This window comes from Muntiacus reevesi, chromosome 17 (genome assembly GCF_963930625.1).
Source record: "Muntiacus reevesi chromosome 17, mMunRee1.1, whole genome shotgun sequence".
NCBI classification, from domain to species: domain Eukaryota; kingdom Metazoa; phylum Chordata; class Mammalia; order Artiodactyla; family Cervidae; genus Muntiacus; species Muntiacus reevesi.
Window position 1 is genome coordinate 7,127,472 of NC_089265.1, and position 15,023 is coordinate 7,142,494.

General features: G+C 49.3%; 1 protein-coding gene across 2 annotated transcripts in view; it reads right to left on the reverse strand.

Moving 5' to 3' along the window:
- Positions 1-5,742: 5,742 nt before the first annotated feature.
- Positions 5,743-15,023, reverse strand: part of GATA4 (GATA binding protein 4) — a 45,941-nt gene continuing 36,660 nt past the window's right edge. The window contains exons 2-6 of one of the 2 annotated variants that reach the window (XM_065908243.1): positions 12,749-12,915; positions 11,666-11,791; positions 9,093-9,180; positions 7,150-7,298; positions 5,743-5,925 (exon numbers count right to left, since the gene is read on the reverse strand). In XM_065908243.1, coding sequence (XP_065764315.1) covers positions 5,743-5,925; positions 7,150-7,298; positions 9,093-9,180; positions 11,666-11,791; positions 12,749-12,915 — 713 coding nt within the window. Of the gene's footprint in view, positions 5,926-7,149; positions 7,299-9,092; positions 9,181-11,665; positions 11,792-12,748; positions 12,919-15,023 lie in introns of both variants that reach the window. The other variant, XM_065908242.1, reaches the window with a different exon arrangement.

Sequence of the window (15,023 nt, forward strand, 5' to 3'; positions counted from 1 at the left end):
AAAAAAAAAAAACCTAAGAGAGTTCATGTCTATCTTCTTCGTGTGTAGAGTGCTTTGAGGATTTCGGAAAACTTGAATAAGTATGTACAGCTGCTAAAGTGTCTGACGTGCAGGAGTGCTCAATAAGTGGCAGGAACTTTTTAAAGTCGAATTTCTCGGCTGGCCTCAGATGGAATGTTTGAAAATCAGGCTGTTGCACAGAGGAGAGAGAACGCTGGCGCCCCCTCCATGGTGAGTGTGTTAACTGCAGTGGTCGTATCTGACAACCTTTATGCCTAGTGCAGACTTCGTTGGTGGTTCAGATGGTAAAGCATCTGCCTACAATGTGGAAGACGCGAGTTCGATCCCTGGGAGTAGTGAGTAGGTGCTGAGGAAGCACCCCTCTTCATGCCGGCTCTGTGACCTTGGGTGAGTTTTTTTTTTATGATGAGTTTTTTATGGGTGAGTCTTTTATGATGGTGGGACAAAAGGGTTTGCACCAAATGATCCCTGAGATCCCCTCATGATCTGTAAGTGCATCAGGCATGGTCTCCCAATCCAGGTATCCTGTTTCTAGATGGGTTGTTTCCCTTCCATTTGACTCTCCCTAACCAGCTACTGGGAGGAAACCTTAGCTATACTACCCTAATCTTTAGTAGCTTGTCTCTTGTAACTCCCCTGTACTCCCACAGACCCCAGACTCAAATCCTCCTGTAAGGAAGGGGCTACCAGGAATTCCTCACACTTATCCTTGTGTGATCTGGTAGTACTTGTCAGCAGAGATGAGCAGTTATGCTTTTTGTTCTTTAAAAATTGAAGTGTAATTTATATGTGGTTATGTTTTTGAGCTAAAGTGAGGAGAAGCCCAATAACTGTGCAGGCAAAATAATTTCAAAACATGGGCACTATTGTAGGGGTACGGTGGAATGGGGAAGCTAGCTGTGGTCAGGCTGGAAGCCACATTAAGGAATTCTGCAACGATGTCATTGTGGGGGGCTGGACCAGAAGACTTCCTGAAAGTGTTTCCAGGCCACATCCCAACAGCGAAGTCTGGGGATTGTGTGAATAACGAAGAGACAACTTTACCTTCTAAAGCACGTTAGCTGGCATCACTCATTGCTTTGTTCGGCAGAGAACAGCAATCCTATTTAGGATTCTGTTATTTCAATCTTACCATTTTTGTCCCACATCCCAGCCCCAAAGTCTTAGATAATCAAGAACCCTAGAAGTAATGAAATTTTCATTTTTAAAAAAAATTTTCATGAGTTGTAAAGCAAAAGGACAGAGGGACAAAAAATCTAAATGTTTCACATCTCTAATTACAACCCATTTCATTGGACTAAATCTTTTTTTGGGGGGGGTGTACTAAATCTATCTTAAAAGAGAAGCAGCACAAGAGACTACAATATCTTTGTTGTAAGAGGGGTCTGTGTGTATTGTTCACTGGTATCATTTACTAGTATTGAACTTCATCTGGATGAACTCCTTGCTGTCAGAGATCCAGTGATTTGGAAACTGAAACCACCCAGTGATTTGAACTTCAGGTGCATCTGGTTAATAACCTCTGTGGTCATGTTTATTTCTCAGGTGAAGCAGGGCCACCACAGCTGCAGGACAGAGGGCAGTCACCGCACAGCGGGGCGGGGATACACTGTGAGTGTGCTGGGGGGGCGATGATGGTTCTCATTTATCAGCTTCACTGGAGATGCTCCCTCTTTGGGTCCTTCTGAAGACCTCCTGACACCACAGGAGGCCTAAGTCAGGGCCTAAGAGCACCAGCAGGCACCTTACAGGATTTTCCTGTTCCCACTGTTCCTGTGAACCCCAGAGCACAGCTGTGTGCGGTTGCCCCTCTCTCTGTACAACTAAACCCACAATTTCCCAGGCTTCAGCCAGTGATCCAGCCATGCCCAGACCCAAAGAAAACTGGACTTTGAGAACCTAGGTCTGCTGTAGTGCCATCTTTGCTTGGATTATTTAGCTCTCCTTGTCACTGATGTCTTTTTGCAAATTGGACTGCCGCAGCTATTGGAGGGGAGATGATAATCGCACAGGAACCAGGCTGGCACAGAGCAGCTGTGCCCCCAGGAGGCCACAGAACAGGGGTGCAGTCACTGAACAGAAAGGAACAGTGTCCAGGGCCCAGAGTCCCCAGGGGCACGGATTCCACTTCCCAGGCTACACATGGAAGCTCTGAGCCTTGTCCTTGGTTCTGGCAAGATACCTATCTGTGTTGTTAAGGATGGAGGCCTGTTTGTGTTCCAGCTTCAAGCAAGGCAAGGATGTAATCTGAAGAGTTGTCTCCAGTGTCAGAAAATGATTTAAAACTGAAAACCAGTCACCTCCACTCCGACAGCAGCTTGCCAAATGACCACATTTCTCGTGCACTACTGTGCACATCAGTAAGTTCTGGGGGGCCTGGAAGAGGGGGACATCAAATAACCCCCAGCCCTGGTCTAGTTGGTGCATGTTCAGTTAATATAAATTTATGTTCACTACTGTCACCCCAAGCCAAACATCTGGGGTGAAGCACATAATCATGGCTAAATCTGCTACTACTTACCCTCTAAAGGTATCGAAAAGTCAGATATTAAGGACTGATGCCCCTGAATGTTAAAATGATTTGATCTGCGCTTCAAAATTCTTGTCATAGTGAGTGGTGAGCCTGAAAGGGACCATGAGGGATGTCTCAGCCTGAACAAACACCCCCTGGAGACTGCACTCACCATATTAGGGCAGGCACTTATTCTAAGGACGCCATTGTTGTGAGTTCACTTCCCACCCCCACCTCCCCATCCTTCCTCTAGCCACTTACCAACCATCTGGGAATTGCATCCTTTCAAATATCCTGATTGGTAGCAACTTGACCTCTTGACCTCCTGGGGCATCCCTGGTGGTTTAGATGGTAAAAGAATCTGCCTGCAATGCAGGAGACCCAGGTTGGTAAGATCCCCTGGAGAAGGGAATGGCAACCCACTCTGGTATTCTTGCCTGGAGAACTCTATGGACAGAGGAGCCTGGCAGGCTACAGACATTGGGGTCACAAAGAGTCGAACACGACTGAGCGACTAACATTATTATTGACCTGTTCTGAGGATACATTTGATTTGAAAAATCAACCCAGTCTGGTGAGCTAGGAGGCTGAATAAAGCTGGATTTTACCATCTGGGGTGAAGCACAAGTTATGACCATATAAGGAATGAGGTCAATCTTCTGGTACTCTGTGTGTAGGTATATATATATCCATCCTCTGAAAGCCATTCCTAAAGGGAAGTGGCAAAAATGTTTTCAGCTACGACTTCATCATCAGAAAACACATCCTCCCCAAGGCTAATATAAATCATAGTAGCTTTTATTTTTGCTTCTGAATCTTTTCTGCTACTCTTTGCCAGAGTTATCAACTACTCATCTTTCTGGATGGTAGATGCATTGAATAGGTTTGGCTATTTCATAACCAGTTTAAAGGCTTTTCCAATTTTATGTCAAATGCTTGTTATAGTTTTTTATCCTCACTTGCTCAAAAAATAACGAGGGTGCTGTGAAAGGTCAAAGACCTTCAGTTACCCACTGGGTATAAACCATCTGAGAGGCAGGAAGCTGCTACCAACAGTTCTGAGCGGGAGCGGATGTCCCTGTCTGGGTTCTGTTCCACAAACTTGAGTCACCCCCTCAACCCGCCTCCACTTTTAAGATGAAGCAAGTAAGCAAGTCTGTAAGCCTACAAAAGTGAAGACAAAAGGGACAAAGGAGAGGTTTTCCCCCTCCTCTCCCACTGGTGTGGAGCCCTTCGGGGGCTTGTTTGGATCAAACCATAATGGAGGAGATGGCAAACAACTCAGTGTGACCCTCCAGCACACGTCGAAAATAAGATGGACTGGAGAGGCTACTACCTCGCAGCTCTCCTATACATTGAGCTACCAGTGTTTGCCAGCAGCTCTAAAAATGTCCCCCTTCGTGGGGGTGGCAACTTCTAAGAGGCCACAGGAACTTCAGTTAAGGGCTGGCTCAACCCGCCCTAGGAAGCCAAACCTAGAGGTTACCTGTCGAGGTCACAGACTAGTCAGCAGCAGGGCTTGGATGCGTGTCCTTGTCACTAACCCCCAGCACCTACAGACGAAGCCTCGGCCAACTGCCAAAAGGAACGGACGGAAAAGTGATTGAGCAAAGGGGCCTCGGAGGCTCAGGATTGCCTTGCAACGGGCAGCAGAGAACCTCAGAAAATACCGCAGAGGGAGGAGGAGAAGGGAAAGAGGAATACAGATAAATTTATTAGTTAAATACTGATTTTACAGCCATTTCACCTTAAGACAACGTTAGCAGTTTTGTGGGTTAGGGAAGGGTATACAAGGGGTCAGGGGCGGCTTTCGTAGAAGAAAGCCAATGTAAATGATGATTAAAACAGAACCTGGGTTTAAAGATAACTCTGCTACCGCCGGGAGGATTGCGGGGCGGGGGTTGGCTGTTTGGCGTAGCACTGAGGAAGGCTAGTCAGCTACACTCTGTTGGCAGCCAGGGCACGGAAGGCAGCATCTTCGCGAGCCCCGGGTCACGGGTAGAGAGCAGATAGCAACGCGGAGAGGAGGCCGACTGCCAAACCGAGGGAGCGATTAGGCGCCCCCTCCCGCCCTTGTATCATCTCTCATCGCTCGTCGTCTTTCTTCCATGAGTTGTGCTGTGTTTGTTTAAATACATATTGGAAAATCCCTAGCATTTTTGCCTCCTGGACAGACGCCGTCTGCTGGAGAAAGGACGCGGGTGCAGGCAGTGCGCGCCCCTCAGACGGACTCGGCCTGCGGCCCAGGCAACAGGTGCGTTTCCAGGGAACCAGGGCGCATCCGCAAGTTCCAGGCCAACAACCCCGCCCCACGCAGCGCATCCCCAGCCGCGCTGGCGGAGGCCGTCCACCAGGCATCCTGTCCAGAAGGCTCTCAAGTCTCAGATGAATGCTGGTGAAATTCGCTTCAGCAGCAGAACCTTTTTTGTTCTTACTCAGGAACGCCCCTGAGCGTGGACGGGGCGGAAGAAGGATTCGGGGAGAAGTTCAAACTGCAGGCAGAGCAGAATCACCGAGAGCAGCGGAGGGGCGTTTCTTTTCAGAGGCCTCGAGGAGGGCGGGGGTGAAGAGAAGGAGCGATTTGAGCCGCAGGAGGAACTTGCAGGGACGCGAGGTTGCCACGTAGCGAGTTTGCGGAAGCCACTCTCCCCATGCAGCATCTGGTAACACTGGCCCTACACGCAGTGTTTCTGGAGTCAAGATTCAGTATGAGGGAAGCGGGTGCACTGGGCCCGAAGGGGAGTGTTGGCCGAGGGCAGGACCGGCCGCGGGGCGAGGCATCCCAACACAAGTCCAACAGATGCCCGCTCTACCTGCCCTGGGATCCCCGGTACCCACAGCACCGTGGAAAGTCCACCATCTTGGGTGCAGTGGTGGAAACAGGGGAGAAGGACTTCTCGTCTCTTGTCGGGGGTGATGGGGCAGAAAAATGAGAAAAGTCTGCAGCTCCGTGGGAGGGGCTGAGGTGAGCTCCTAGGCAAGGGGGTGGGCTCCTTCTGATCAGAGTCTGAGCTCTCCAGTCCCCGCCCCCCTTAAAAAGGTATGCGCTAAAATCCCCTAAGCAAATCATTGACTTCAAGTTTCTTCCCAGTTGTTGTCTGGAGTCATTCCCAGACAGAGCAGGCCAGCACCCCGGAGCCCAGAGCCTCATCTCTGCTGTCCCCCGTGTCCTCAAGTCCGGGCAGGATCCAAGGAGGGAAGGGGTGACATTATGCAGTGATTATGTCCCCATGATTGTCAGCTAAGGCCAGGCTGTTCCAAGGGTCCTGCTTGGAGCTGGCCTGTGGTGACTGGCTGACAGAAGCCGCGTAGCCTTGCGGGGAGAGCTTCAGAGCAGAGAGGACCGGGTGGATGGAGGACCCGTGGCCAGACATCGCGCTGACCGAGAACGTCTGAAAGTGAAAGGTATAAGATACCATCAGTGGGATCCTTCCTACCGGAGAGCTCTGTAGCTGTACCCAGGCTGGCTCCCACCCCAGGAAGGGGACCAGAGGACAGGGTCAAAAGACAAGGGCAGGAGAGGTACCATGCCGCACTGCTGGCCCCCTGACCCCTGAAGGATGAGAGGCAAGGGGTCTTCCTGACTGACCAGCTGCTTGTGAGCACTGACCCAGGAACCCTGTGACTATTCTGGTTTCTCAGACACCTTCGATGATTGCATCAGACATTTTCTACAATCTTAGCACCATCAATCTCTGTTGTCCAAAGAGAGGCCATTCCCCCTGCCCAGAAGGGGCTCCTGGCTCTCCTGGTCCCACAGGATCAGTTTCTCTTCACTCTGATGGCAGAAAGTTCATTAGGACATGCTCACCTCAAGTACAGGAGAAGAGATGAGTTAATGGGAGAACATGACCAAGTTTGGAGGCATTCTGGTCCCAAATGGGGGAACCACAGAGGGAAGAGGGTGGAGGAGCAGGGTTGCCATCATATCTGACAGAGGGACACGAGGGTCCCGCTGGCCCATCTTCCGGACACACGTGTGAAACTGGACCTGCAGCCAGCTCTCATTACAATAGCATCCTGCCTGTGACCCCTCACCAACCCCAAACCTCCCACCCTGCCCACTGCAGCTTCCACAGGCCAGGAGGGACCTCATCCTCCTGTTAAAATCTACCTACCGCCAAGGTCAAGCCACCCTCACTGAGGAGACAGACTTGCTTAGAAAGCCCCATTCTGCCTCCCACAGCCTGCGATGGGTTCACCACTTCCCCCAGCAAGCCCACGGTCTGATTTGGGTTGCAGTCATGCTGTGTGCCAGCCCGTCTTCACTGGTCCTGGCACAGTTGTTGCTAAGTATGACTCTTTGCAACTCCCTGGACTATAGCCCGCCAGGCTTCTCCGTCCACAGGATTTCCCAGGCAAGAGTACTAGAGGGGGTTGCCATTTCCTTCTCCAGGGGTTCTTCCCAACCCAGGGATCGAACCTGTGTCTTCATCATTGGCAGGCGTGTTCTTTACCATTAAGATACCAGGGAAGCCTGGCACAGAGTATATCATGGTTGTGTATCCAAATCGCTGTAGCTTGATCAGGTATGCTGAAATAGACCCCTGTATGGACAGCCGCTTGCCTCGGCTGGGGGCCTGGCCACCCGGAGTCTACTCCCGCACGGGCAGTACCTGCGACAGGGAGCCGCTGGGCGCATAGTGGGACGACAGCCCCGGCTCTGTTTTGATGGGGCGCATCTCCTCACTGCTGGTGGTGGCCACACTGCTGGAGCTGCTGGAAGCACTGGTGGTGGGAGGGAGGCTCTCACTGCCCGGGGGACCTGGAACGAGGCAGAGTCAGGACACCTAGCCCGGGGGCCGGGACACATGGACGGTGGCCCTTGGAGCCAGCCAGGGCAGACCAGCGCCAATGGCTCTGTCTACACTTGCTGGGGAGAGGGGGAGCAGGGCCCTTCATCAGGGCAAGGTGGCAGTTCTCATGATGAAGCAGAAGCAGCAGAACTTCAAGGGAACTTTTTCAGATGACTGGCTCATCCCCCCCTTATCCCAGATCCTTGGGGCCACATATGTCTCAGGATTCAAAACTTTGGGATTTTAAATGGGGCAAGACCTGTATATGATAGAATATCTGCGGCAGGGTCTGGGACAACACCCAGTAGTTAAACACATTAATAGTTCTCCAGCAAAATGTGAATATTCACACATGGGATAAATAAAGATTATAAATAGCCTGTGTCAGTTCAGATTGTGTCTTGCTGCCAAATCTAGCTCCCTGGGTTTGGAATTTCGGATGGGGGATCACACACCCGAACTGACACGTGGTCCCCCAGGACTCCACCACGTAAAGAGATGAAGTTCCCAGGGGAAGGTGCTGGACATACACCCAATGTGCAAGGAGGGAGAAAGGCTGAGGACCAGGTATGAGACACTGCACATTCTAATAACACGTGACTGCCAGAAGGGGCAAGCCACTGTGGAGCCTGGAAAAGGAGCACTTTGGCCATGTTCTCAGCAGTGGAACAGGGAAAGTCATCTGGACTTGTCAGGCCTTACATTAGAAGATGAAATTTCCATCAGATCGGCTGACTTATTTTCTCTGCACCTGCCACATTTTCCAGTAAAATCTGTGACAGTGGCCCTGACAGAAGGAAGTGCTCTTTTTTAGACTTTTTATTTCGTATTAGAGTATAGCTGATTGACAATGTGATAGTTTCAGGTGGACAGCAAAGGGATTCAATCACACATATATACGTGTCCCTCCTCCCCCGGACTCCCCTCACGCCCAGGCTGCCACATGACATTGAGCAGAGTCTCCTGTGCTATACAGCGGGCCCCTGTTGGCTATCCATCTTAAATATAGCTGTGTGTACCTGTCAGTCAAACAGGCAATGCTCTTGGTAGGAGACCCAAGTCCTCACCTTGAAATCTAGAAACTGAGAGGCAGAACGGATATTTAACAGAATATCCATACTTCCTAAGTGAAAACACTGGGCTTTTAATTCCAGCTCTACCCATTCACAGCTCTGTGACCCTTGCTGAGTCATTGCCCTCTCTGAGCCTCAGCTTGCTCATTAGTAAAATGGGGATCATAAATGGGATCTAGTGAGGGTCTTTAAGGATCAGCGAAGACAGTATTTGTGAAGGAGGTTTGTAAAGCACAAAGGACATACAATGTTAATTATACACCAGCTTACAAATCAATGTCCAAATGTAACTGAACACAACTCATGGGCCCTGGGTTTCTTGACCCCATTTAGCCCAAAGCGAACCAAAGGACTTGAGTTCTTGAGTAGCTGCAGCACTAAAAATTGAGGGACTGAATAATGTTCCTTTTTCCTCCGAGACCGAGAGGTCTAGCTGGACCTCTGCAATCTTTGCAACTGGCAAAAATCAGGCCATGACAAAAGTTGAGCCTGCTTTAAAAGTTCCTAATATGTTCCATGACAATGTTACTTTTGCACTAAGTTATTCATTCTGTCCTGAAAGGCAGGGAATGGACGATGCTATCATTACACCTCTGCAGCCTGGGCTGGCCCACCTGAGCATACACGATGCTCATTCATTCTGAGGGCTACGGAATTATTCATAGAATTACACAGAGATCTTTTTCTCACCTGCTGGTGTCTTTGATTTGTTAAGGTTCTTGGGCTTCCGTTTTCTGGTTTGAATCCCCTCTTTCCGCATCGCAAGGGGCCTGGGGACCTAGGAGGTTGCAAGTCAACATACATGGTTTTCCAGGTGTACATGATCTGTGACAGTATTTACACAACACACACATACACACAAATACACACTGGGAAGGCCAGATCTGTGCAATTCCTCTACAAACTTTGGGACTGAGTCTAAGTGAATCAGGCCTGGAACTCCTTTTAAGCAAGAAATCAATTCTACTAAAAAGATGAGTTGAACACTTATATTTTGGGATACTGTACTAGACCCAGGGGAAACAGACTTAAAGACACAGTTCCTTCCCTGTAGAGTTCACAGTGTGTTGGGAAAGACACAAATAGAAAATAACCAGATTTATAGGTGACGTGGGAAAACAGAAAAATGAAAACACTGAACTCTGTCTTGGGTTTGGGGAGGGAAAGGGGCAGACTGGCAGGGTCCTCTTTCTAGTATTTTAAAATAGTGTGCCTTGCCCATATCTGGCTTCTTTCAGGCCTGGCCAACCAAATCTTTTAGTTCCTGGTCTATGCTAGTCTCTCCTATGGGACTAACACAGGCCACACCTGCAAATACTGAAGGAAAAGCCACAACCACTTTTGAGATATGAACATGGAATTGTTAAAGAAAGAAGTGTAAGGAATTCCCTGACAATCCAGTGGTTAAGACTCTGTGCTCTCACCACCAAGGGCCGCGGGTTCATTCTGTGGTCAGAGAACTAAGCCACCAGAGTGGCTAAAAAATAAAAGGGGGCAGTAGCATACGTGAACTTGAACGGCCTTCCAGTCAACCTAGTCAGATGAGACAGCACCTCCACCTTTGGAGGAAAGTGTCCTTCCCTCCCAGCCCTCCTCCCCTCCGCCCACCTCAAACCTTCTTGAACACCATCCTGATTTCAGAAGAATCCTGCCCTCATGTGCACCCCCACCCACATCAGCAATTTAGAAACATTGTCATAAAATGCCCATCACATAAAACTTACCATCTTAACCATTATTAAATATATAGTTCAACAGTGTCAAGCATATTCACACTTTATGCAACCATTCATCTCCAGAACACTTTCATCTTGCAAAACAACTCTCTGCTCATTAAACAGGAACTCCATTTCCCCCTCCCCTTACCTCCTGTTTTTACTTTCTTGGGGTATCTTTTCCCATATACTAATATGAACAGGTATACAATCAAATATATCTTTTTCTTTTATGGCTTAAGAATTTTGAAAATTTGCTGAAGAAAAGTTCTCCTCCCATCCCCAAGGTTATATAACCTCTCCCTCTACATTTTCTTCTAGTATTTTTACTGTGCCTTTTAAAAGAGGTTTTACATTTCATATCTTTTTTTATGTTTGATTAAGATTTATTTTATTTTTTTTTATTAGTTGGAGGCTAATTACTTCACAACATTTCAGTGGGTTTTTTCATACATTGACATGAATCAGCCACATTTTATATCTTTAATACACCCAAGTTTACTTTTGGTTTTAGTAGGAGGCAGAGGCCAAGTGTCATTTTTGTGTTCCAGACTGTGTCAATGCAAGCATTCTTAAAAAGCTATTCCTTATGCATTGAACTGTTACCTTTGTTATATATCACACTACCACATACACAGACTGCTTTTGACTCTCTTCATCTGTAAAATGGGAATTAGACTTCTGTTGTGTTAAAGATGGGAGTGATGTTCCCTAGCAGTGTCTCTGGTATGGTCTGAATGTGTATCCCCCTCTGATATGTTCACAAGTCTATAGTCCAAGGTGACTGTATTAGGAGGTGGGCCCTTTGGAAGGTGATGAGGTCATGAGGATGAGCCCTGATGAATGGGATCAGTGGCCTTATGTAGGACACCCCACAGCATCCTTACCCCTTCCACCATGTAAGGACACAGTAAGAAGTCTGGCACCAGACAGGGGGTTCTCCCTTGATCTGGCCTCTAATCTCAGACCTCTGGCTTCTAGAACCATAGAAATGAATTCTTGTTGGTTAAGCTGCCCAGGAGGGCTTCCCAGGTGGCTCAGACAGTAAAGAATCCACTTGGAATGCCGGAGACTGGGTTAGATCCCTGGGTAGGGAAGATCCCCTGAAGGAGGGCATGGCAACCCACTCCAGTATTCTTGCCTGGGGAATCCCCCATGGACAGAGGAGCCTGGTGGGCTACAGTCCATGGAGTCGCTAAAGAGTCAGACACGACTGAGTGACTAACACACACACACACACACACACACACACTAACACACACACACAGAGTCACACACACACACATACACACACACACACACGCTGCCCCGTGGGTCTCCCGGGTTGCTCAGTCAGTAAAGAATCCAGTTGCAACGCAGGAGACCCAAGCTTCCCAGTCTATGGCATTGTTACAGCAGCCTTAATAGACGGCTGCAAGGCAGTCTCTGGACGCTCCCATATTTAATTATATTTAGGAAGGAGACAATGAATTATGATCTGTGGGCAAGAAGAGGGATGAGCCCCAAGCTGTGGAGGAAGGTTCGGGACGTGGTGCGCGGGAGCCTTACGCCGTGGAGCTTCATGTAGAGGCCGCAGGCATTACACACGGGCTCGCCCTCGGCGTTGCGGCGCCACAGCGTGGTGGTGGTGGTCTGGCAGTTGGCGCAGGAGAGGCCCACTCGGCGGGAGGCAGACTGCAACACAGGAGACAGACCCTTCAGGCCCAAGGCTGGTGCCATGGCATCTGCTTCACCGCGAGCGATCGCGGGGCGGGGCCACGTGCGTCTCAGACTCGCCGCCCCCGCAAGAGATGCTCTGACGCTGCGATGCCCAGATGCTGGGAGTCGGGTACCCCAGCCTCTCACGGGTGCATGCGACCAAGGGCTGGGCTGCCGGAGACAGCAAATCCGGGTCGTTCCTGCTGCGTCAGCGACATTATCAGTCACTCACGTCAGGGAAAAGCTGAGCGACCACTGGGCACTGTAGGCAGAAAAACTTCTCCCCAGAGTAGAATTAACCTGGGCCTCAGGGCCTGGGGTTGGCAATTACTGTATCCCAGAGACTTCAAACACTGACTTCAAGAGAGGCAAGCAAGCGCCAGGGTTTGTCCCCTCTGTTCTTCCTTCCCTAATACCTGTGAAAGCTACTGGTCAAAATTAAATCGTGGTAGAAATGACCAGGAAACTAGGAGCCAAAAACTTGCTTCTATCTCCTCCCCAGCTACAGGGCCCAGCACACGCTCACATAATCTCTGGGTTTGTCAGTGGATCAACTGAAAACTGGGTAAGTCACAACATAAAAAGGAAGAGTCAGCCTTCCTCACGGGGTTGACGTGAGCGCAGGAGACACCACACAATGCAGGCAAGGCACAGCGTTTCTGAGCCTCACTTTTCACTGCTGCATAATTAAGGGGCTGAACTAAATGGGCTGGACCATCCTCACAGTTCAAACTGACTCTGAAGGGGGAAGAAATGACTTTGCCACCCACCCAGTCCTTCAACCTGCACCTTCTTTGAAAGAGAACTTGAAACCCCAGATTCGAAACCGGGAGCTTCCCACCGAGGCTGAGCCCGAAGCCAGGAGCTGAGAGAAGCGGAGAAGCAAGCCGCCTGCCCCCTGCCCTGGCCACGCGGCACCAGGCCCTGGCTTACCAGGCGGCGCTGGGGCTTGATGAGGGGCCGGTTGATGCCGTTCATCTTGTGGTAGAGGCCGCAGGCGTTGCACAGGTAGTGGCCTGTCCCGTCCCGCCGCCACAGAGGGGTGGACATGGCCCCACAGTTGACACACTCTCTGCCTTCCGAGAAGTCATCAAACATGTCTACTGGGTGGGAGACAACACAGAGGGTTAGCTCTCTGCCTAGGCCCAGAAATCTCACAGCGGAGAACCTAGAGGCCACAGAAACAATGGCCCTTCCTGGCAAGGAGTGGAAGTCGGGTCCCCTTGGGCTGCCATGTCATTCCTCACTCTGCCCTCACCCTGGAGAGCCGGCTCCAAGGCCTGTCCTGGGGAGTGGCCATCTTACCGCCGGCCTCACAGACGCAGCAGGGCTCTCCCTGGTTCTGAGAGTGGGGAGGGGTGCAGCAGAAACCAGCAGCTCCTTCCGAGCTGGGAGTTCCCCTCGAGACCTTCTCTCTCTCTTTTTGCCCTTGCAGAATTGAGATTTCAGTTCCTTTTCAGTAAAAATATAATAAATATTTACTTCAAGAAAGTTAAATGCTGAATATAGGAATCACACGTAATCCTATAACTCAAAGATCACCATGTTATTAAGTTTGTTCATTACATCCTTTTTAATACTTTATATTTTGTATATTGACATAGCTTTGCCTACTTGAGGTCAGGCCATATCATTAAGAGCCTGTCTTTTCACTTCATATCAAAGCATTTTCCCATATTAGAAATTCTTCAGGAACTTTAGTGTATATTATCCCATCACAGAAATGCACCATCCTTTATTCTCACTGAATTTTTACTAAGTCATTACTCAGTTTCTGATTTTTGTAGACACAGCTCATTCTGTAAACTACTCTTAGCATTTCTGGTTATTTCTCAGGATATTCCCCTAGATATAGAATTACTGAGGCAAAGGTACTCTCTTTTTTGAAAGTTCTTGAAATTTTCAAACTTCCCTGCATGAGAAGGGTGTAATTCATTTTTTTCATTTCAATTTCTGTATGATTATGCTATGTCATAGTTTGACATTTTTCTTGCCTATTGGAACAAAGAAATAAAGGTGCATATTATGAGCAGTGATGCCTTAGAGTGGAACCTGTCCAAGGGATGTGGCCATCCCTGCCACTCCCCTGTACTCGCTCACATGCGCCTCCCTCCCCATCACCTTTGTCTTCCATTGTCTATAGAATTTTTAAAAATATTTACTTATTGATTGATTAATTGATTTGGCCATGCTGGGTCTTAGTTGTAGCATGTGGGATCTAGTTCACTGATCAGGGATCGAACTCAAGCTCCCTACATCGGGAGCTCCAAGTCTTAACCACTGGACCACCAAGGAAGTCCCAAAGTCTATAGAATGTAACAATTGACACGTTTCACTCGTGTCATCCTGACAGGTTGGGAGAGATAGGTCGGGCCAGTTTTCTTATTCCCTGTTATCTATATAAAGCCTGGCTGAGAACTCCCAGAGTTCTCTCTGACTCCATGTGTATTGCTTCCTATTTTGACAAATTTTATATTCTTTCTAATTTTCTGTCCCTAAATAGAGCCACTCTGGTGTCCAGATTGTTCTCATCCTACCACGAGAAGCAAGAGTGGATTTTTCTCTAGTTCACGGGGAGACTTGAGGAGGAGGGCAACACCTTTCTCTGCCATCAGGACTCGGCCCCCTTGCCCTGGGGGTTAGGGTCTCACATTCTGCCAGTTCTGTGGCCCCACTACCTGCTCTAAGGGAACATGAGTTAAGAGAGAAAAGGATGGTGGGGGCCCTCCCCCCAACTCTGGGTACACAAACAGTCATTTGCACCTGCAAACAAGTAACTGTGAGTCAATAGTGTGCAGGTGTGAGGGGCTGTTTGCTCAGTCTGGGGAGCTGAGCACACACAGTCACAAGAGAGGCTATTTTTGCACGAGGTCACACTGAGAACCCTCCAGCAAGGTCACCTGCCTTCAGAGCCCCACATGACATGACAACTCCTGTTCTCAGCTTCCTTTCCCAAACCCGGGGGAGGCGTCAACAACCGGCACGTCACCCTCCACCACCACGGCCACCCCACCCTTGCCTGGCTCCCACAGCCCAGCCTTCTGATGAGACGGCTGGAGAGGCCAAGGGAGCTCATAAAAGGCCCTCGGACCAAGGAAGGCGCTTGCAATGTCCGCATTTGTAGCGTGTTTGCAATTAACACTAGATGGCGCTACAGCCTCAAAATTGATACTCGTCATTCGGGTCTAACTCACGACAGAGGGCTTTC